Genomic DNA, 21,875 nt, shown 5'->3' on the forward strand with positions numbered 1-21,875 from the left:
ACATATATATATATATATATATATATATATATATATATATGTTGGTAGTGTTAAGTTGGAAGACCTTTTGGGGCATCAAAGAGATGAACAGGAAACTTGGCTCAGGAGTGATCTGATGGAGTCATCACTACTGGGGGTCAGAAAAGGGGATTTGTCAGTGAACTCACAAAAATGAATATGCTTTGGGAGGTAGGGGGAAGTAATAGTTGTTTTTCGTGGAAGAGAGGAGAGGATTGCAAAGGATTAAAAGTCGTTATTTTACTCGTTGTTGTTTTACTGAGGTAAATGCAGTTGTAGGATTCATTCTCATTCCAAGTGTGGAATAAGAAGTGATCCCTCTTTTCATTTTGATTTGGAGTGAGAGTTGAATGACAGGCATGTCAACATGGGGAACATGTTACAGGTAATTCTCTTTATGGTTTCCTTGAAACAAAGCTAATAATAATCCACACTCTTTTTTCCACAAACGTTAACCAGAACCTTGAGTGTTTACCCAATGGTGCTTTGACTCATCCATCACAAGATGAAAAAAAAAATGCCAATAAAATGTCCTGCAGAAACTCTGTGTTCTTATCTATAGATTTAGCATTCTTTTTTCTCGCTTATTATAAACCCTCTAAGTAGAAATCACATTTTATAAAACTGCACAAATACATTATTTCCTGTGTGATAAAATTAAGTTTCGAAAGGCTTTAAGAATACAGTCAAATCAGTAGATTGTTCCTAATTCGTATACTTTTAAAATGTGCATAAGCTTCCTCTAGTAAAGATGATCTGAGAATTTTTTTTCCCATATGTAAAAACGTTTAAAGCTTTCCCATAAAAGTGTGATTAGATTGCTTCTTTGCTCTTCTGCTTTTCCCTGACACCATCACTTTAAGTTGACAGTGTTTACAAATTGAGAATTAGATTGTGCATCAGCCCTGCAAGGTCAGTTTAGCTTATGACACACACTGATTTCTCTTGGGATTAATGCATCATACATGTCAGGAACTGATAGAAAACAAGTGTAGTTTTTTAAATGATTGTAGCTGGCATAGAATTATGAGGGAGATAAAGAAGAAGTCTCCTAGCCCGGTTTAAAAAACTGATTTGAGTGAAGGGTGTGTTATGTACATTACCCTTGAAAAAAATTTATAACACCTAGCTATGATGCAAGCCTACTTAAGTTTGTTAAAGAACATTTCTTCCTTGAATTACTAATGAGGTGCTTTGCTAAAGTTGTTCTCTGTTTGCTTTCTTCATGCACAAATTAACTATAATATTTTTAGTTTTCACTTGTGCTTGAACTTCTAACAACAGCCAAATATAGGAATTCATCTGATTTTTTTAGCCTACATCTGACCCTAAGAAAACAACTATAATAATTGTAATAATCAAGACTTAACAGCTACCATAAATTGACCTGCAGAAGTATTGAGAACTGTTGGCTTTTTTGCTTTATCACATTGTCTCTCGGGCTTTCAGCACAAGAGACAATTAAAGAATCATTTCTCTCTGATGGCCAGCCAGATAGTGGGTTGAAGTACGCAAAGTCTGGTGCTCATGATAAAATGATCTAAAAGATGGTCTGGAAGAAGAGGAATTAGGACTGTGCGTTTCTTATCTACCACCCTCTGTACTCTGCCTTTCCATATTTACCCTCTTAGATTTGTAAAGGAACCCAATGGAGCTGTCTACACAGTGCGTGAATCCTCTCTACGATATGTGTACCAGTTGGCTATTCAGACTCTGATTGAACACTATCATTGTTAAGGAACTTGCTACGTATAGAATTATTTTCTTTCATTTCCAAAAAAGCTGTAATGTGAAAGAATTCATTGTTACCTTCAGGCTGAGATATCTCTCTCCTGCTTTCACGTATTGGTCACAGAAACTATTCCCCCGCCCTCTTGTACACTGTGTAATGAAATGGCCCTCCTGCTACGTTATGTGGGTATCTCTTGTGAGATGTTATCCTTATCCTGTTGTGTTCAGAATAGGATGTTCTGTTGGAAACAAGATGAGGCCACACTTTTCTGGCTAGGAGTTTGGGTTACACAAGTCAGGGCAGAATTTGCCAGTACTCTTCACATTCTTCAATGAAATAGGTTCTCAGACAGGAAACAGACTCAAACAAATATTTCTCGGGGCCTTGCTTTCTGGATTTAGAGGCAGAGTCTATAAATGCCTAAAGGTGTTTTCAGGTGGTAGGAGCAAGATGGACTAGTATAAAACAGTGATTCTCAAATTAGGGAGAGGGGACTCTTTTCAAATAGCCCCCATTACCAAGTTCTGACATGCTGCCCTAGAAGAGCATACCTCCTACTTGAAAAGAAAAACTAGTATTGAGGTGAATGTGTGTACAATAAATAATGTGTTGCATATGTAAAAGGAGCCTGGAAACCAATATTGAGGGAGGTCAGAGGTCAGTAGGTTATTTATATGATTAAGCACTATGTGTCAATATAGCTTATCCTGTCATGTGTTAGTTTTTGCATTTTTATCTGCTTCTCGTCCCCAACCTTTAGGAAAGTTTCTCTTTTTTTTCCAGCATAGTTTCAGCTGTGATGTGGGAAATTAAGGCAAAGGTCACTTGGCCACGTTTGGGCTATGTTCAAGGGAATGGTGCCTCATGAAGCCCATATGTTACTGCATTGCCACTCAGGGAAAGATCCCTGAGTAGGCAGTGAAATCTCAGGGAACAGGATTCAAGGCAAGAAGTGAACTCATGTTTTCCCATGCTGAGAATCTCCCTCCACTGCCACCCCTCCAGCTATATGGTTTGATGTTATATGGGAACACACAGTGTTTCCTTGAAAGTTTTTGAAGCCATGCATCAAAGACTTCTTTCTCTAGGTAACACCCTGCACTTTTTCACATATTTTCCTCTTAAAGAAAAGCATCTTCAGTTCTTAAAAAACTTTATAACTAGATTTCCTGATCACTTACCTTCACTCACTCTGAACACTTACCTTCCAGCCTTCTCTGAAGCACCTTTCCTACAACAATCAGGGAATTTCTCATATTTACCATATTGGTTAGTTTCTTCAGGACACACCCAAGTCTGACAAGTGTAATTTCTACATGTTTCATATGAGGAGTTTCTGGACCACAGTATATTTTGGAAGACATGCCAGGATAAGAACCTACTGTACACTGTTTATTGACAACTTCAGCAAGGCTGAGTCGAGCTGGCTGTAGTGACATCTCTATAGAACATTTGCTGCTTCCCCAATGTACCATGTGCTCTTAGGCCTCTGTGTGGTGGCTCCAGCTGGACCCTCTGCCCAAACTGTTACCCCATCATTTGTCCCGATGACATTCTACTCATTGTTCATGGCCACACTCTCTCTGAACACTTACCTTGCAGCCGTCTATGAAGCCCCTTTCTCACAGCAACGGCCTGTCCAAGCTTCTACTCTAATATTATTAGAAATTTTTATAGCTCTTTGAGTTAGTATTTGTCTGTTCTAAGTAAATTCCTTAAGGCCAAGTATTTTTATTCTTTTTGTTTGCCTGAAGTCAATATAGACTGTACCTGCTACTTGAAGGTACTCAATAAATATTTGTTACACAGACAAAGGAATTGATTAATGTGTTTCATTATTGAGTATCTGTTCAACCTGAAGTTCTAATAAAGCAAATCCTTCTTGGAAAACTTGAGTTAGCTTTTATAGTTGCAGTGCTACATTTATGCATGAATGTTGTCTGATATATTGAGTTTGATAAGTAATGATTTTGTGATTCATTTGAAATGATGATGTGCATAGGAGTGTATAGAATGTTGATGAGAAAGTAACTATCTGGGATGCTGATGGAGTTTGGGTGTGTTGTCCTCTCCAAAACTCATGTGGAAATTTGATCCCCAATGTGGCAGTGTTGGAAAGTGATTGAGTTATGGGGGCGGATCCCTCATGAATGGATTAATGCTCTCCCTGGGGGAGGGAAGAGTAATGAGTGAGTTCTCGCTCTATTAGTTCCCGCGAGAGCTTGTTGTTTAAAAGACCCTGGCATCTCCTCTCTCTCTCTCTCTTGCTTCCTCTCTTTCCTCCTCTTGCCATGTGATCTGCTTGTACCCGGCAGCTGCCTGCCACTTTCCACCATAGTAGAAGCAGCCTCAGGCCCGTGCTAGATGCAGCTGTCTCAGAATCATAAGCCAAATAAACTGCTCTTCTTTATAAATTACCCAGTCTCAGGTAATTCTGTTATAGCAACACAAAACTGACTAAAACAGATGCTCTTTGGTTTTGGACTCTTTTTATTTTGTGGGTTGTTTATTTGGCATGATGAATTGCCAAGAGAAAATATCATTTGCTTAGGGAAACTGGTTTGGTAAACTTGTCATCTGAGTGTCCCTGTAGCACAGATTTCTGGGAAAACTAAGGAGATTCAAAAATCAAAAATACAATATAAATTTCTTTCATCTTTCGTGGATTCTGGGGCAGGTTAATCAAGATTCCTAAGTCTGATAACTTTATTCTTGAAACATTTGCAGCCCTGCCTTTTGTAAAAGAGTTTGCACATTAATCATGATGTTCAGTAAAATGTCATAAAGATAAAATATTTAGTAAGCATCATCTGGTAATCTAGGAAGTAGTGATATCATCTCAGCCTGGTCGTAATTTAGATACGTTAGGGTTTGTTGTTGTTGTTGTTGTTTTCTAATTCAAGTAGTGTTAATTGATATGTGGTACTTAGTGTGCAAGATAATTCATTTTACAAATAACTTACTGAGTGCCTAACATGTTCCAGAAGTTGTTTGTTACTTAACCCAGGAAATAAAGGGTGAAGGAGACACAGCTTTTGCCCTCAGTGAACTTGTAGGCTGTTAGGGAGATTAGACATCTATGTGCCGAATGGAAGTTCCATAAGGAAGTTACTAAATCTAGTTGGGAGGAATAAGGAAGACATCTTAAAACAAAGAGTATGTGATCAGGCTAAGATTTCAGTAGACAGATTGTGTTAATTGGACTCTTTCTAATTACAAGAAGCAGATGTGCTCTTTCTCAGGCTACCTCAGTTAGTGAGCTTGACTGTAAGTCTCCACAGGAAGTAGGAAGGAGGGGAAACTAGTCTCAGCAGTCCCCAGGCAGGCCTCACAGAGAGTCAGAAACTAGCTCTGGTGGCATGAAAACCCCTCTGTCATCTCACCAGAAGTCAATATCTGTTCCTTTCTCTGGTTATCTGTATTACGGTCACTCAGCTCTTCTCTGTCTTTGCCTCCATGGCCAAATTAGAGGTATGTGAATGCTTGTTTCACTCCTCAAGAGAGAAAGTCTGTCTTGGCTAATCTCCAACAATGAGCACCCCTGCTGCAGAAAGGTCATGCCAGCAACCTCTTAGGTAGCTTGCCAGCTATGCCAACTAGTGGATGGATGTTTTTGGCTTAGGGATTCGTCCCTGGTCCAGGGAATTGTGGCCAGGGAGATGGGGTCACATGAGAGCAGTGCTTCTCAAACTTTAGCATGCATTTGAATCATCTGGAAAGCTTGTGAAAATGCAAACTCTTGATTCATTAGGTCTGGGGATTCATGAATTCTGTGCTTCCAACCAGCTCCCAGGTGAAGCTGATATTGCTGGTCCTCCAACCACACATAGAGCAGCAAGGATACAGCATGGTGATTTCTGTGTAACTATAATTACTCAGAAGTCAGGCACTCCATGTGGTAGGCCTGTGGTTGTGAGATGGCACTTCACATGGAGAAATAACTGTGAACGATGGAGTGGAGGAAGATGCAGGGTTAATGTCTATATGTGTTTATATAAGGCCAATTTTGAACATGGTTACGGCCAGAGTGAATAAGACATCTTCAAAACACAAAATCATTATTGAGACAACTCAGGTGTGGTCTCTGAATACCAAGTTGTTCAGGTTGGCTATAAGTCCTTTTATTATTTTAATTCAAAGCGAGGCAATAGTTACTTCAATGTTTTCAGTGACAGATAGTAAATAATCAGGTATGAATTTAAATTACTTGAGTGCTTGCAGCATGACTCCGGTCACAGTTTGTCATTGTCTGTGTTGTTGGTGTGGACTGACAGTAAGACCTGCAATAGGACTTAGCTGTTTATTATGAGCCAGAGTCCATGGTTTGGACACAAGTGTTAGATTCCTTATTATTCTGGTACCTTAGGAGAATCACACATTTGTAACTTCCTTGATTAGAGATCCGTAGGTGAGATAATTCAGCACTTGGTCACAAAGATCCTCGAACCATTGTAATGTCTGATGTTCAAAGTGTGAATCCCAGTTTCAAAGCACCTTCACATTCATTCTTCTATTTATTTCATAAATATAATCTAAGACTGATTAAAAACCAAACACATCTTTGTAAACATGAACAATGCTAGAGTCCAGTGATGTGGAATTATGAATAATGTCTAATAGAAGAGAACTGAAGTAAGTCTTCAGGCCATTCTGATACAATGGCAGATGTATGAGGAAAAGGGATGTTTTTCTAACTTCTTCCCTGTTTCATTCATTACATTCAAAAGGAAGGCCCCATGTGATATTTACATCTATTCTTCATTGTTCAATGGCACAGGGAAACAAACATGTTATAATGTTTTATTATCTGAAGCTCACCTACTTCTATTCTTTCTTCTTACTTTAAAAAATGACTTATTTTAGGGCTGGCCCAGTGGCGCACTGCTACAGTGCGCCGCTTGGGAAGCGCGGTGGCGCTCCCGCCGAGGGTTCGGATCCCACGTACAGACCGGTTCCCGCTCACTGGCTGAGCGAGGTGTGGGGGCAACACCGAGGGTTGCGATCCCGTTGCCGGTCCCGGTCCGGTACGGGCGCGACACTGAGGGTTGCGATCCATTGCCGGACACGAAAAAAGACAAAAAGGAAAAAAAAAATGACTTATTTTAGTGTTAATGATCAGAAAAGGCAAAAAGTTATTTTGAATGATTGAATAGTAACATTTTTTCTTAAACCAAGGAGTCTCCCAGTTTATGGGAGTAAAATCTTGAAAAGGATTTTCAAACTTCACCTTACATTGGGTAATAATGTGGAAATCTGACTTACTGAATAGTTTAACCACATGACTACATTATAAGTTGTCAATCGTCAAAGAAGTAATTCTGTGTAATTGTCAAAGAGGAAGTGTCTTGGCACAGTGAAAGGTATGCTGGCCTTGGAGCCAGACAAACTTATGTTTAATTCCCCCTTAACACATACTTGCTATGTTACCTTGGGCAAGTTAATCCTGAGCCTTAGTTTCCTCATATGTAAATGTGTCATGTTCATAACTACTTTGCAGTATTATTTTGAGGATAAAAATAAATAATGCATGTAATATATTCAGTACAGACATTACCATTAACAGATTTAAATAAATAAACGAACATGAAGATTTTTTTTAAATGTTGTGACAAAATACTATTTTTAATATAAAGTTAAAAGCGGAAATGCTTTTGTTACTTTGTATTTGCATAGGAATGGTATTAAATATTTTTGACATACGTGAAAACTGCAGTGCTTTGAGTTACAAATGGAAGAGCTATGATTGTAATTGCCACTCACATGATCTGTATCGTGGAAACTCCATTGTCAGAAAAGTGGTTTTCCAGAAAAGTAAGCAGTGATATTGTGTACAGTTTACCAAAAGAAATTCTAACTATTTTTCAAAATGTAGTCAGTAAATTCACTCATGCTACAGTGCTGAAATGTGCAGGAGAAGAATAGTCAGTTATAAATATCGTTCGTAGTGAGACATTTTATTCCTTTTAATCAAATGTGACTGAGAAAGTAGTTATGCTCATATGTTTTTAGAGAGTGAAGACTGGAAATACTGTGTGAGAACGGGATACTCCACTGTCATTAAAAATAAAGGGAGTCAGGTAAAATATCTTCCATGTCAAGTGAAAGACAAATATTTTTAGTGAACATACACACTCTCATATACATCTCCACAAAGTGAAAATACAATGCCTATTTCGGATGGTTTCCTAGGTGCAGGCCACAGGATCACTACATTGTTGTATTTCTAATAGGATCCTTTGCATTATTTTGATAATTAAACTCCCTTAGATGGGTAGCAAACCAGAGGTATTCATTATTTTAGATGATGCTTCATAGCAAATGCTGATATACCAGTTTATTAATGTGTTATTCATTTTTTTTTTCCTTTTTGTCTTTTTTTCGTGACCGGTAACGGGATTGCAACCCTCGGTGTCGCGCCCGCACCGCGCTCAGCCAGTGAGCGGACCGGTCTCTATATGGGATCCGAACCCTCGGCGGGAGCGCCGCCGCACTCCCAAGCGCCGCACTCTACCGAGTGCGCCACCCAGCCGGCCTGATGTGTTATTCATTTAATGAAGCATCTGTGGGGCTTTGATTGTATAAAGTGAAACAAGGCTTGGTAAGAAGAGCAATGGAAATGCCTGGGAATTTGGTTCAAGGGAAAGGTGAGCTAAAGGACTGCCTGAGTGTGTGGAGCTGTGCCATAGTGAGTCTTCAGGTTTTACTCTGTGCTTCAATTTGGGAGATTTTCTTAAAGCCAGATTGATTTCCAGAATGTCCCAAGTGTTTAATTCTGATATATCTACAAACAGCCCAATCATCCTTGCCCAGCAGTTCTTTCCTCCTTTGATAAAAGAACATTCACATCTTATTGGGGTTTTGATCTTATAGAAGGGAAAATATTTTAAATTATAATGCTTTTAGCTAATTTCCTCATACACTACCATTCTTGTCCTTTTAGATACTTTCAGTATATAGACTAGTACTTAATATTATTTTTCCTTACACAGATCCAGTGCCCCACTTGCCAATTCGTCTGGTGTTTTAAGTGCCACTCTCCTTGGCATGAAGGTGTTAACTGCAAGGAGTACAAAAAAGGAGACAAATTGTTGCGTCACTGGGCCAGCGAAATTGAGCATGGACAGAGGAATGCCCAGAAGTGTCCAAAGTGCAAGGTGAGATGACCTGTAGGAGGAAAGGAAAGAGACATGTACAACTGGGTATAATTGAACAATATTAATAATATTGAAGTGAATTATATTTATAACTGTCTTAATGCAGGTGTGGAGAAAAAGAGTACTTTCTGTTTCATTTTAGAAGAACAATTATATAACTAAACTGAAAATTTTATATATGAACTGTGTGTGTTATTATTTGCATTATATTTCAAATTTTAAGGAGGCCACATATAAAGATTGATTCAAAACATCAGAATTCTTATTTTCCATTTAAAAAAGGAGGTGTATGTACAGGAAAAACCTAGTATGAAAGCTAGATATAAAAGTATTATTTCTAGCTTGCCACATATAATGTAATCACTTCTCAATTAGGCAGGTTCTGTGTTTTTATAATCCTTTGCATTTCTTTCCCTTCTATGATTGCTTATCACTTTATGATTGCATTAGATAACACTGATCATTTTGCTTTTTGTATATCTAGTGAGGTAGAAGCTAATAGCTAAAATCAGGACGTTAGGGATTTTATGAATCCAGTTTTTCAATTTTCCCTTGATAATCATGCAAGTCAGCAATGCAAACAACCAGGGAAGAGTATCCTATAGAGAGGTCAGCCAGTAAATCCAGCCAGAAAACTTTGGATTTGATGCTTGCAAGATAGGGATCTATTGAAGTTTGAAGTTTTTTTAAGCCTTACATTGGAAAATGGTATATAAGTGTGTATATGCATATGTACACCCTACCATATGTGCTTTCTACCTTTTACTAAATTTACTTTTGGAAATCATGTCTACATTAGGCCTAATTTTCTTTTAAGAACAATTAATTCTGCAGTTCCTTCCAGGAGATTTTGCACCAGATAAAAGAAATTAGAATTACCAGAAAGATTTTTAAATTAATAAATGTGAATCCAGTTTGAAGTAGGAAAAGTATGTTTTGAAGCCTGTTATTAGCATGATAATGTACAGGTTCACTATACCAAATTCACATGCTACTTTACATGAAGGTACTTCAAAAAGTTCATGGAAAAATAGAATTGAAAGATAATATGAATCTTTCCATGAACTTTCAGAAGACCCCTCATGCATATAGCAAGTAAAAAATATTACATGAGGGGCCGGCCCGGTGGCGCACTCGGTAGAGTGTGGTGCTTGGGAGCGCGGTGGCACTCCCGCCGAGGGTTCGGATCCCATATAGAGACCAGTCCGCTCACTGGTTGCGCGCAGTGCGGACGCGACACCGAGGGTTGGGATCCCGTTGCCGGTCGCGGTACGGGCACGACACCGAGGGTTGCGATCCCGTTACCGGTCAGTAAAAAAGACAAAAAGGAAAAAAAAAATTACATGAGATAAGGGGCTGGCCCACAGCTCACTTGGGAGAATGTGGTGCTGATAACACCAAGGCCATGGGTTCAGATCCCTGTATAGGGATGGCCAGTTAGCTCACTTAGGAGAGCGTGGTGCTGACAACACCAAGTCAAGGGTTAAGATCCCCTTACTGGTCCTCTGTAAAAAAAAAAAAAAAAAAAAAAAAATTACATGAGATAATATGTTGTATTCTTTGCAGTTCGAAGAAATTATTTAAATTGTTTAGATGATCTGGCTCTCTTAAAAGTGATGTCTAAATATATTTGATTTAAAGATTTTTTTGTCTTCCCTGTAGAAGACAAATTCATCCACAGGTTATCCTTTTTATTTAAGATTGTTTCACTGCATCAAATGCTCAATACACTTTTTTCATCCCATTGAAGAACAATTAGAAAATGAGGTGTTTTCCCCCTTTTCTCTTGCCTTTTCTGCTTATTCAAAGCTACTTCTCAGTTTCAAACCAAATAAAGGCCTGTAGGTATTTAGGAGTGCAGTTAAGTTGTTCTACTTAACACTTTGTTCGTAGGCACACTTTATATCTCTCTGGAAAGCTGTAAAACCACCAGTTAGCCTGGCTCTAAAAGTATAGTCTGAATGAACAACACTGCAGCATTGTACATTGGGGAATTCTGAATGAGCTGAAGTAATACATAAAAACATACATTTATTACTGTAATCCCTTAACCTAATTAAAAGGACTCTGATGTATAGAAAGAAAAAGGAATTTACTGAATGCACTAACAACTTCCCATAGTTTTAACAAGTATAGATAAACAGAGAACAGAAAGCATACATGCTTTTTCTCCTTTGAAGTAATAGTTAGAAGGTCAGAGCTTTAAAAGCAATTACCTTTTAAATAGCTGAAAGAAAAAGAGCCATGGAATTCAGTTTACATGACTACATTGTAGCAGAGAACCCAGATGAGATTTAGCTTCCATAAAATTTATATCCATTTAAGTCATATTTTATAACGTGTTTGAGTACAAATGTTTTTTTCTTTAAAGCATGACTTTAAAGCTATGTATTTTCTTAATTGTGATCTTTTATGTTAGACCTAAAATTAATATTCACCCCCATGAAACATTTCTGTTCTTGTAATAGAACTCCATGAAGAGATATTACTCAGTGAATAGGTAATTCTTTTATATCCCAAGGTTTTCTTTTTATAAACACATCCTTTAAAATGTATAAATATAAAAAAGAAAAATGTTGGGAGTTTGTGAAAAAAAAATAAAAATTTTACACATACTGCCTCCAGGTATACAAAATGATTATCATATATTTTCATATAAATGCTTTCAGTAATGATAATCAAATGTGTTTAAAATTCGTTGTGACTAAAGTATATTTATAGTTTTGCATGCTGCTATAGGTATATTATATATTTTAAATTAATTTATAATTTTAATTATTATTTTGATTTTTAAGTGATTGTTTTCTTTATAAAGGTCATACAACATGTGATATAAATTTGGGATAGAGTGGGAAAATATTCACCCAGAATCCTGCAGCTCCAGTATACTCACTATTAACATATTAGTGTGTCTCCTTGGTCTTTATCTATTTAAATGACTTTTTAAAAAGTTTTAATTGTAGTATCAGATAATCTGATATCATTAGTTTTTCCACTTGACATCTCAAACATTTCTCATATTACTAAATGGATTTCAAAACATTTCTCTGGTATTGTGTTACCAACACTGGCTTAGTTTGGGTTTGGAATTTTTCAAAATATATATTTATATTATAAATAATATGTTGATGATATTCATCTTGAATATGTCTTTTTTTTCATATTTTGGACATCTGAAAGCATATATATATTTCTAAAGATAGAATGACTGGATCAAAGGATATCAGTGCTTTAAGTACTTGGCACATACGGCCAATTTGCTTTCTAAAGGGATTGAAACAATTTATAATCTCCCCAGAAAAATTTATGAACTGTTTCTGTATGAGCATTTCTTATCAGCACTTTAAGTATTTTGAACATACTAATTTAATAATTTAAAAATAATTTTTTGTTCTATTTTAACTGCCTTGTGTGCTTATAGACTGAATTCATGATTTTTGAGTTTGTAATGCCTTCTTTTAAGTTCATATTCTTTGCCCATTTGTGTGGGTCAGGTTGGGACATATTGTTTTATTATCCAATTATATGGGCTGTTTTTGGAAAATATTAACTTTTTTCTGGCAAATTTTCTCTACTTAATTTCCCTATCTCCTGTTTCTTTATTTTTACCTGAGTGGTAAGTTTTTGTACTTAATTGGTTTGTATATATATGTAACTCAGATTTTTTAGGGTTTTTTTTTTTGACCAAAAATATTATCCTCTTCCTTTTTGGACACACACACGTCACACATACACACATATTTTTATATATTTGTATGTCCTTTATATATTTTTTATAAATATTTTGCTTCTAAGATTAAAAGTCATCTTCATTCAGAAATTTGATAAAAAGGTCTGTTTTTTTTTTCCTTTCTTTTAACTATTTGATTTCTAAATATTTTAACTCTTTAATCCACCCATAATTTATTTTGGTATTTATCGTACATTGGATATCTTAAAACTAATTTTTTTCCAAATTGAAACCATCTAACCTAATTCTGTTTATTAAATAATTTTCCCCTACCAATTGTTTTGTAACTTTTCTCTAAACATGTTTAAATCATGATATATAATAGTCTCTTTTCTGAGCTGTCCAGTGAGAAGACCAGTTTAATACATGGCATAGTATTAAGAAGTTTAACCTGTGCTAAGAAATCAAAATTATTATTTATAATTGGATTTTGGCAGATAACAAGAATAAGTATTAAAAGTTTTTTTCCTCTCATTTATGATCAAGATACTTATTCATGTGTGACTTTTTTATAATGAGGTAAAAATATACAAATATTTCTTAAAGTTATTTATAGAACATTTTTATGAAAATTTAATAGCTCTGTATTAAAATCAACTTTACTTAGCTATTTTTATTTGAATCTCATTACTTCTTAATGCAGAGTATTCTTCAGACATTTATGAGATTATGAAATACCTATTTCAGTCTTAAAAATGAATTTTCTACTTTATGTAAATTCTTAATGTACAGAAAATATGTGCTAATTTTAAAATGTCTTTCCCGAACTTAGTTACCAAAAAACAAATCTAGTTCATAATAATTTTAAGTTTAAATTAAATTTAAAGCAAGCAGGGATTTAAATTTTGTTGGAGGTATTAGAATATTTGTTCAGTTTCATGTAAAAGTTTATTTCAAGATTATGTCTTATAGTGCAAATTAGATACTAAAGTCTGAGTTAAGAAAAAGTGTTGTTAAGTCAGAGAAAATGAAAAGTGAGATGCACAGCTACAAATAACAAACAGGATTATACAATATAAAACAAATAAGTTTTATTAATTGTAAGCAGTTTCATACATACACTTTAGATTTAAATTGTTAGTAAAGTTATGTTTATTTTTCAAATATAATGTTGGGAGTCAAATAGTGCTTTTTTTCTACTGGGATAAAAAACATATATCATAAAATTTACCATCCTTACCATTTTTAAGTGCAAATAGTGATTTTTTATAAGTTTTTTCATTTGAAGGCTTAAAAAAAACTCATAAGCTGTTCTGAAGTACACACTAATAATTTTTAAATGGTAGAGTAATATACCACTAACTAAATTAAAGGCGAGAAACAGAATAATATTTCATAGTTTCCTTTTTTCCAGAAAGTGGCTATCATATACAATTTTATTGCTCAGCATACTTTTAAAAGGAAATTTTAAATAAATATTTAATTTATTAATAAGCATATGTCTAATATTACAATAAGCATCATTAAAGACAGAAACAGTTATGAAGCCTACAAGATTTTGGGTGCAAACTTTGTAAGAATGGTTAATGAACCAATCTTCTGTTTGTTCCTCAAAAGGTTTAATATTAGCTAGTTACTTTACAATTAACCAGGCTTTGATTTTTAGCCCTGTCATGTTTTTCCTTTGTGAGGTTTTGAATCATTAAAACCCCATTTTGCAAAGGCCAGATTTCTAAACTCTGAATATATATTTTTAACATATGTATTTTTTAAAGACAGGTGGATACACCTTCAGTCCCTTTTATTCAACAGTTTGAGGCAAATAAGTGTAAAACAAGCAGGAAGTTAAAGAAATATTTATTATATAAAGGAAGCATATCGCTACAGAAATATTTCTCAGGCAAATATTGCAATATGATAACATTATTAAATGTGGCTGTTACATTATTAGCTGTAATTTTTTATATGTTTAAAGTAGTTCATGCTTAAAAATAAATAAAATCTTGTGAAGAGTGAAGGGAGAGACCTGGAGAAGCCTCTAGCATAACAGCCGGTACAGGCAAGGCACCCGGTGAGTTGTCAGTTTCTCTCATTGGAAAGCAGGGACGGGCTTCTGATCAAGAAGGCAGAATAGACAGACTCCAGCATCACCCTCTCCCACAGTCAACCAATTTACAACTATTAAAAAGCAGCAACTGCCAGGCTGGGACCACTAGAGCTCAGGGGAAGAGGAGGAGAGACCTACGAGTGCATGAAGGCTGGAGAAGCCACGATGAGAGGAAGAATGCACCACTCTGACCAGTTCAAGCCCCAGCCACTTCCAGGCTGGCCCTGATGAGCGCACAGAGTAAGAGCTGGAAAAAGCCACTGCTGTGCCCTTTGTATGAAGTTGCTTGGAGGTGGCAGGAGAGAAGAGGGCCTTGGTGGTCCCCAGGCCCGCAAAACCACTAACAGGCTTCCAGTGGACCAACATAGGAGTGAGGGGTCACGGACAACTGAAAAAAGGAGCCACTCAGAGGCTGGTGAGTTATCACAAGAGACCGGCACATGGCCTGTCCCATGGGAAGTGTTTGGCGTGTGGGCAGTAGTGGAGACTGGCCCACCAGGGGAGCACTGGGGTACAGCATCGAGAGCTGATCTGCCCCCCAATCAGCTCAGGACCACTCAGTGGAGACGGGTCAGGAATATAGAACTGCAGGGGGTGCAGTTGGCTGAAAAGACTCAGGCCCAGACCAAAGTTTCCACACAAGCCAGGTGTACTGGACCTCATGAGACCTGGAAGTGCTTACAAGGTCAACGATTAAAACCTGAGCTGCACAAAAAGTCTTCCCCAGAGAATCAGCAGCAAAGCAGCAAAGTTAGTTCAACCACAGGGCTCAAGTGCTGGTCCCCACAGGAAGTCCCCCAATTTTAGAAGTAAGCAAAGGATAACAAATTAGTTCCAGTGCAGAGTTTAAGTGGTGGGAATAGTGAATAATCCAACACAGAACTGAAAGAAAAAACAAAAAACGAAGTAAGCAAAGGATTACAAATTAGTTCCAGTGCAGAGTTTAAGTGGTGGGAATAGTGAATAATCCAACACAGAACTGAAAGAAAAAACAAAAAACGCTACAGATCAGAGAAAAAGTTCTGATATTAACTAGTAAAGGTCTAACACCACCAAAGAACACCTGTAAAAGCTAGAAGGACCAGAAGCACCCTGGGCCCTGAGCCAGGGCAGTGAGGGGCTGAGGGCCTCAGCCACACCACCCCAACATCCACATCCAGCCCAGCGACGACCACCAAGCTGCTACCAGAAGTACCCTGAGCCTCCAAGCCAGGGCGGTGGAGGGCCGAGGGCCTCAGCCACAGCACCCTGACATCCACATCAAACCCAGCAATGACCACCAAACCGCCACCAGAAAGTTCAAGTAATGACCAAAAACGGAGCAGAATAAAGTGAGTTATGTTTATCCATAATTTATTGTGAATTCGCCATTAACGGAATTTATTTATATTTCCTTTCAGATATTTCATTCTCTTAAATCCTGTAATACGATGTATTGGGCAAGAATGAATTGATTCAGAGAAAATGATTAATTTGCCCCTGTTCACATAGGAGTAACACCAAAGCCATGTCTGCAGACTCTTATACCTGTGCTGTAGCTATGTAGCCAGTGGTTGATGGAGAAAAGAACTTGGAATATTAATGTTGGATCTTACAGATATCCTGCAATTCTTCACCACTTTGTATACCACTACAAAAGCATGTTCAGAGGCTGATGAGTGCTTTCAAATAGTGCCCATTCAGAAAATAAAATAGCTCCCCATTGACCATTCATAAACCATTTTTAACTCTCCAGACTGCATGAAATCAGTAAATTTGAAGCAATGGTTATCACTGCCACTGTTTTCTTAGTGTGCCAAAGTGTAGACCTTAGTTGGAAGAAGAGCCTGATTGTTTGATTTCAAATACTTTCTAGGATATAAACTGTATTGCATCCAGTGCCCTATTTTTATGACAAATAGTTTTAGAACTTGTTTACTATACTGAGATTAAATATATAATGTGACTACCTATAACATTTCATTAAAAAATTAATATGTTGTCCTATTTATAATATAAAATAGAACTAAGTGAAAATATTATATGAAATAATATATATTTCAACATGTAAATATTCAGGTGCCATGACATTAAAAGAAATAGTGAAGCAGTCAGATTTATGCATACATTTAGATTTAAGAAACCTTGGAGTGAAATTCAAATATTATCAATACCTATTCTTTATATTTGACTTTTTAAAATGAGGACAAAATAATGTATATGTATATATGTATGCATGTTTATATGTATGTATATAAATGAGTGTGTGCATATATATGTATGTATAAATGCAGTTATAGTGCTAGAAAATTCAATGTACATTAAAACCATGCAAACATATTTTGGGCTTATGTTTAAAATGGAATTAGGTTCTAAATACAATCACTCTTTCCTCAATGTATACAGCTGTTATATGACTAAAAAATTAATTGTATGTTAAAACCATGCAAACATTATTTTGTGTTTATATGTAAAATGGAGTTAGGTTCTAAGTTCAGATATTTACAAACATTTTTTCACCTATATGAATGTCTAATGCATTTGAATATTATGTAGGAAGAGCCCAATTCTTGACTGTGCAGGATATCCCAAGCATTGCAGGACATCTATAAATGACAACATCAGCCACCTTTGTGACAACCAAACCTCCCGTGACAAAATAAAAATTCTGAAGCATCTCCAGGAGAATGAGTCGAGAGTCTTTGTTATAGATGATGAAGGCCTCAGAGAGGGATGAAGTCCAGTGAGCTATGTACACAGGGGGATATTTGAGTAAAACTTTTCCATGTAGAAGCGAAAAGATCCAAAGCTTTCTTAGATAATTTATTAATTTTCATTTTTATTTCTCTTCAGGTTTTGAGAGTTGCTTTCTCTTTCTTCAGCAAACTGAGAATTCAGAACAGGGCATGAATTTTGCCGGTGGCAACAATTGGTAGGCAGATCGTAAAGGTTTGGGGAAATATGAGAAAAGGTATATATCCAGATGCCTAGTCGACATCTTCTAACAATGGAACTTCTCCAATGCAGTATATTCTCTTCTCCCCAAAATGGCTCTTTTCAGAGCTTTCCTATCTCAGTAAATGGCAACTCTTCTCTTCCAGTTGCTTAGGCCGAGAACTTTGGGTCATCCCAGGCTCTCTTTCTTTCATACCCCACATCCAGTCAGTCATTAAGTTTTGTAGATTGCACTGTTAAAATATATTCAGAATCTGGCAACATCTTAGCACTTCCACTAACATGAATCTGAGGCAAGACACCATCATCTTTCTCTCTCCAGGATTTTTGCAGTAGCCTCTTGACTAACCCAGCAGCCAGAATAAGACTGTCAGACATAAGGCAGCTTACATCACTGCTCTGCTCAAAACTCTGTGTCTCCTGTCTCACACAGAGCAAAAGCTAGTCCTTATGATGGCCGTATGACCCATCACTCCTCCAGCCTCATCTTCTCCTTCCTTCACCTGCAACAGCCACGTCACCCTCCTTTCTGTGCTTCAGAAACTCCAGTCAGGGTCCCCACACCTGCTCTTTCCTCTCTCTGGAATGTTCTTACCACAGATATCTGTGTGGTCAGCTCTATCACTTCCTACGTGTGTTTGAGTAAAATTCAGCCTCTCAGTAAGGCTGTCCTTGGCCACCTTATCTATAATTTCAAACCATTGTCCCCTACCTCAGTAGGTAACAACCCCTCTTACATGGTTTATTTTTTCTCCATAGCACCATATTACTTATAACTACTTAAAATAATGGATATATTTTGCAGCCACAGAACAAGGATTTTGAACTATTTTGTTCTCTGAGGTACCTATATTATTTGAAGCTGCTGCTGGGCATTGTGTAGCATTAAATAGGTAATTGTTGAATAAATGTCATTTTTTATTCCTCCTTATGTGGATTTGTAATGAGAATCCATTATGTGCTTTGTAAGACATGGTCCTTTTTCTTGGGGCACTCATAGAAGGTAGACATAGTGGTTAGACTGACAATGATAAAATATTGTTGCACTTTAACAAGGCTTTGCATAGAGTATCATAAGAGAGTTCATGGTGAAAGGACGTTTCATTAACCTTGGTGAATTCAGGAGAGCTAGGTTGTTGAGGATTATAGGGTGGATTATGACATGATGAAAAGTATCCAGGAGAGAGGGAACATTACAATTAAAAGTGCAAAGGCACAGGGCCAGGAAGTGTGTGGTGTGTATGGGAGCCACCTCACTTTGTGGCTCCCTTAGGGTAAGGTTCACAGAAGGAAGTGGTGAAAGGTGAAGCTGAAGAAGCAAACAAGAGCCTGGACTTTGTAAGCAATGTTAAGAAACTTGGATTTTATCCTCCAGACTGTGGGAGCCATTGAAAAGTTGTAAGCAGGACAGTGGTGGTATCAGATTTTTATTTTAGGTTAGTCGCTGTTGATTTTTCGGAGGTAGTTATAGACATTTAGAAGGAAATGAGGACAATATGAGCTAGGCTAGTTGTCAGAGGGCTGCAGGAGAGAAGGCTTGGTTTAATGTCTTGGGGCTTAAACTGTCTGACCTTTATGGTTAATTGGATGTGAGAAGTAAGAAGAGGATATTTAGCTTAGGTTTCTAGATAGATGGTGATACCAAAAACTGAGATAAAATAATGGAGACAGACCTAGTTTTATTTTATTTTTGTTGGGCTAAAGGGCCATGGAATGATGGTGCGTTTGGTTTTTTTTATTTGACTTTTTTTTTTTTTGGCAGCTGGTCGGTACAGGGATCAATCCCTGGACCTTTGTTTGTTTGTCTTTGAAGTGGCTGTAAGGCATACAGGTGGATATGACCAGCAAACAGTGCTATGTGAACCTGAACTCAGGAGCCAGTTCCACAGTTGATATAAAGAAATGAGATCCAGTGGAGGAAAGTTGAAACCATTTGAATGTGGACGAGATCACCCAAAGAACATGTGCTAAGTGGGTAGTTGGCTGGAATTAAGGGATAAGTGAAGAAATAGGAACCTAGGAGGGAGAAGAAGAGAACCTGGAAAAAAGGTGTATTGAAGCAAGAGTATATCAAAGATCAGGAAGGAAGTGGTGATCGACTGATTAAATGTCACTAAGATATAAAAGATAAAAAATTAAAAACATTTTCATTGGATTTGGCAATTAACGGGTCATGTGTAATACTCATCTATTATTTTAATAAGTATTTATTGAGAATGTGCTGTGCATCAGGACCTGTGCAAGGCCCTTAAATAAGATAATGAAAAAGATGTACATGACCTGGGTCCTTGTAGATTTCACAGACTGGGAGAGTTAGAGGGTTTGAGCAGAGGGATACAGATAAATAAATAGTTTTAAAATGTAGAGTGACAAATGCTGTGACAGGACTAATATAGGGTATTTCTATGTTCATGGGTACAGTGACATGAATACTGTGCTTAGAATGCTATCCCTGCCTCTCAGTCCCCTTAACTGGTGAACAGCTCGCTGTGATGGAATGTTCCCCCCAAATTCACTGAAGTTTGACACCCATTGTAACGGTGCTAAGGAACTGGGAAATCCAATTACGGTATTTCAAAGTTGGGGCCTTTAAGAGGTGATTGGATTGTGACAACTATGTCCTCATGAATGAGTTAATCCATTCATGGAATAATGGGTTAGTAGTGGTTTAAATGGGTTATCATGGGCATAGACTGGTGGCTTTAAAAGGCAAGCACATGAAAGAGCTCTTGCTATCCTCACCATTGATACCCTGGTCTCTACCCTGTAGAGAGTTCTCACCCAGAAGAAGGCCCTCACCAGTTGCACCCCTTGGCCCATGGACTTCCCAGCCCCCAAAATTGTAAGAAATAAATTTTGTTTTTCTTATAAATTACCCAATTTCAGGTATTCCTTTGTAAGCAATAAAAAATGGACTAATATACTGTTACTTGTCTTTCATTTCTCAAGTCAAATGTCACTTCCTTAAAGAAACCTCTTCTGACCCTTCCAACAGATCAAGTTCCTCTATTGAGTACTCTCTTCATACCTTTTACTTTTCCATAGCATTTGGCATAGTTTATGAGTATATATTTATTTGTACAATTGATTAAGGTCTGTCTACACCTTACAGTATAAGCTGTTTAAAGGCAGGAGCCACATCAGATTTTATCAATGATTAAATATTTGTTGAGAGAATGAATGAGAAACAGCAGGATGTTTCAGGAACATAAGATTGCAGCTGAGGAGGAATTGAGACATGAGTAGAAAGAACAGTGAATGCGAGTAGTCTTTAAGAAGTTTGGTAAAAATGAAGTGGTTAGTGTAATCACTGGCTACTAGGTCATGTGGAATTGAAGGAAGGGTGTACTAGCTTGGGGGTGTACAGTCACAGAAGGAAGTAGGGAAGATGAATGTCAATGAGGGAAAAACTGGCACCAGAAGGTTTTTGAGGAGATGGAGGCATGGGGTTGAGGGAAGAATGGTAAAGTAGGAAAAAAACTAGGGGCTAATTTGCAGTACATCTTATACCCCAGGGAATAAAGAGTTGGACAAAACTCTACACTGTCCTTCAAGGAATTTCTGTAATCATAAATTAATCATAAGACTTAACCTGAAACATATAAAATTCTCTATAACAAGGTATATTAGTCTATTTCTGTTGCTTATAAAAGAATACCTGAAACTGGGTGATTTATAGAGAAACAAAATATATTGCTTATAGTTTTAGAGGCTGGGAAGTCCAAGGTCCAGGGAGCACATCTGCTGAGGCCTTCTTCTGGATGTGAACTCTCTACAGGAACCAATGGCAACCAGGTTGTGACATGGTGAGGATGGGCTAAGCAAGAGAGAGGTTAACTTTCTCATGCTTTCTTTATAAAGCCATCAGAACCACATCCATGACCACCCATTAAAGCGTCAACCCAGATCAGTCAGTTCACTAGCGTGCTTATGATTCAATCACCTCTTATAGGCCCCACCTTTTAAATACTATAATTGGATTTCCTACCCTCTTAATACTCTTACAGTAGGGGTCGAGTTTCTAGTACATGAATTTTGGGGGGACACATTTAACCCATAGGACAAAGAAAAACAGTACATTAGGGAAAACTAAAATTATCAGTTTAAAAAGCTAATATCATAACAGCGCTCACTGGCTGAGCGCAGTGTGGCCAGTCTCAAAAAAGGACAAAAAAGGGCAAAAAAAAAAAAGCTAATATCATAGAAGGAGACACCAAATAATTTTCAAATCAATGTCTTATTTATTTTTTGCAACATAGT

At 37.1% G+C, this 21,875-nt stretch overlaps 1 protein-coding gene across 1 annotated transcript in view; it reads left to right on the forward strand.

The window, feature by feature from the left end:
* The window catches only part of RNF217 (ring finger protein 217), a 230,020-nt gene that overhangs the window by 195,574 nt on the left and 12,571 nt on the right, over positions 1–21,875 (forward strand). The window contains exon 5 of the mRNA XM_008572519.1: positions 8,740–8,904. Within this exon, the coding sequence (XP_008570741.1) occupies positions 8,740–8,904 (165 nt within the window). The remainder of the gene's footprint in view (positions 1–8,739; positions 8,905–21,875) is intronic.

Source organism: Galeopterus variegatus, unplaced genomic scaffold (assembly GCF_000696425.1).
Source record: "Galeopterus variegatus unplaced genomic scaffold, G_variegatus-3.0.2 Scaffold47, whole genome shotgun sequence".
NCBI lineage: Eukaryota > Metazoa > Chordata > Mammalia > Dermoptera > Cynocephalidae > Galeopterus > Galeopterus variegatus.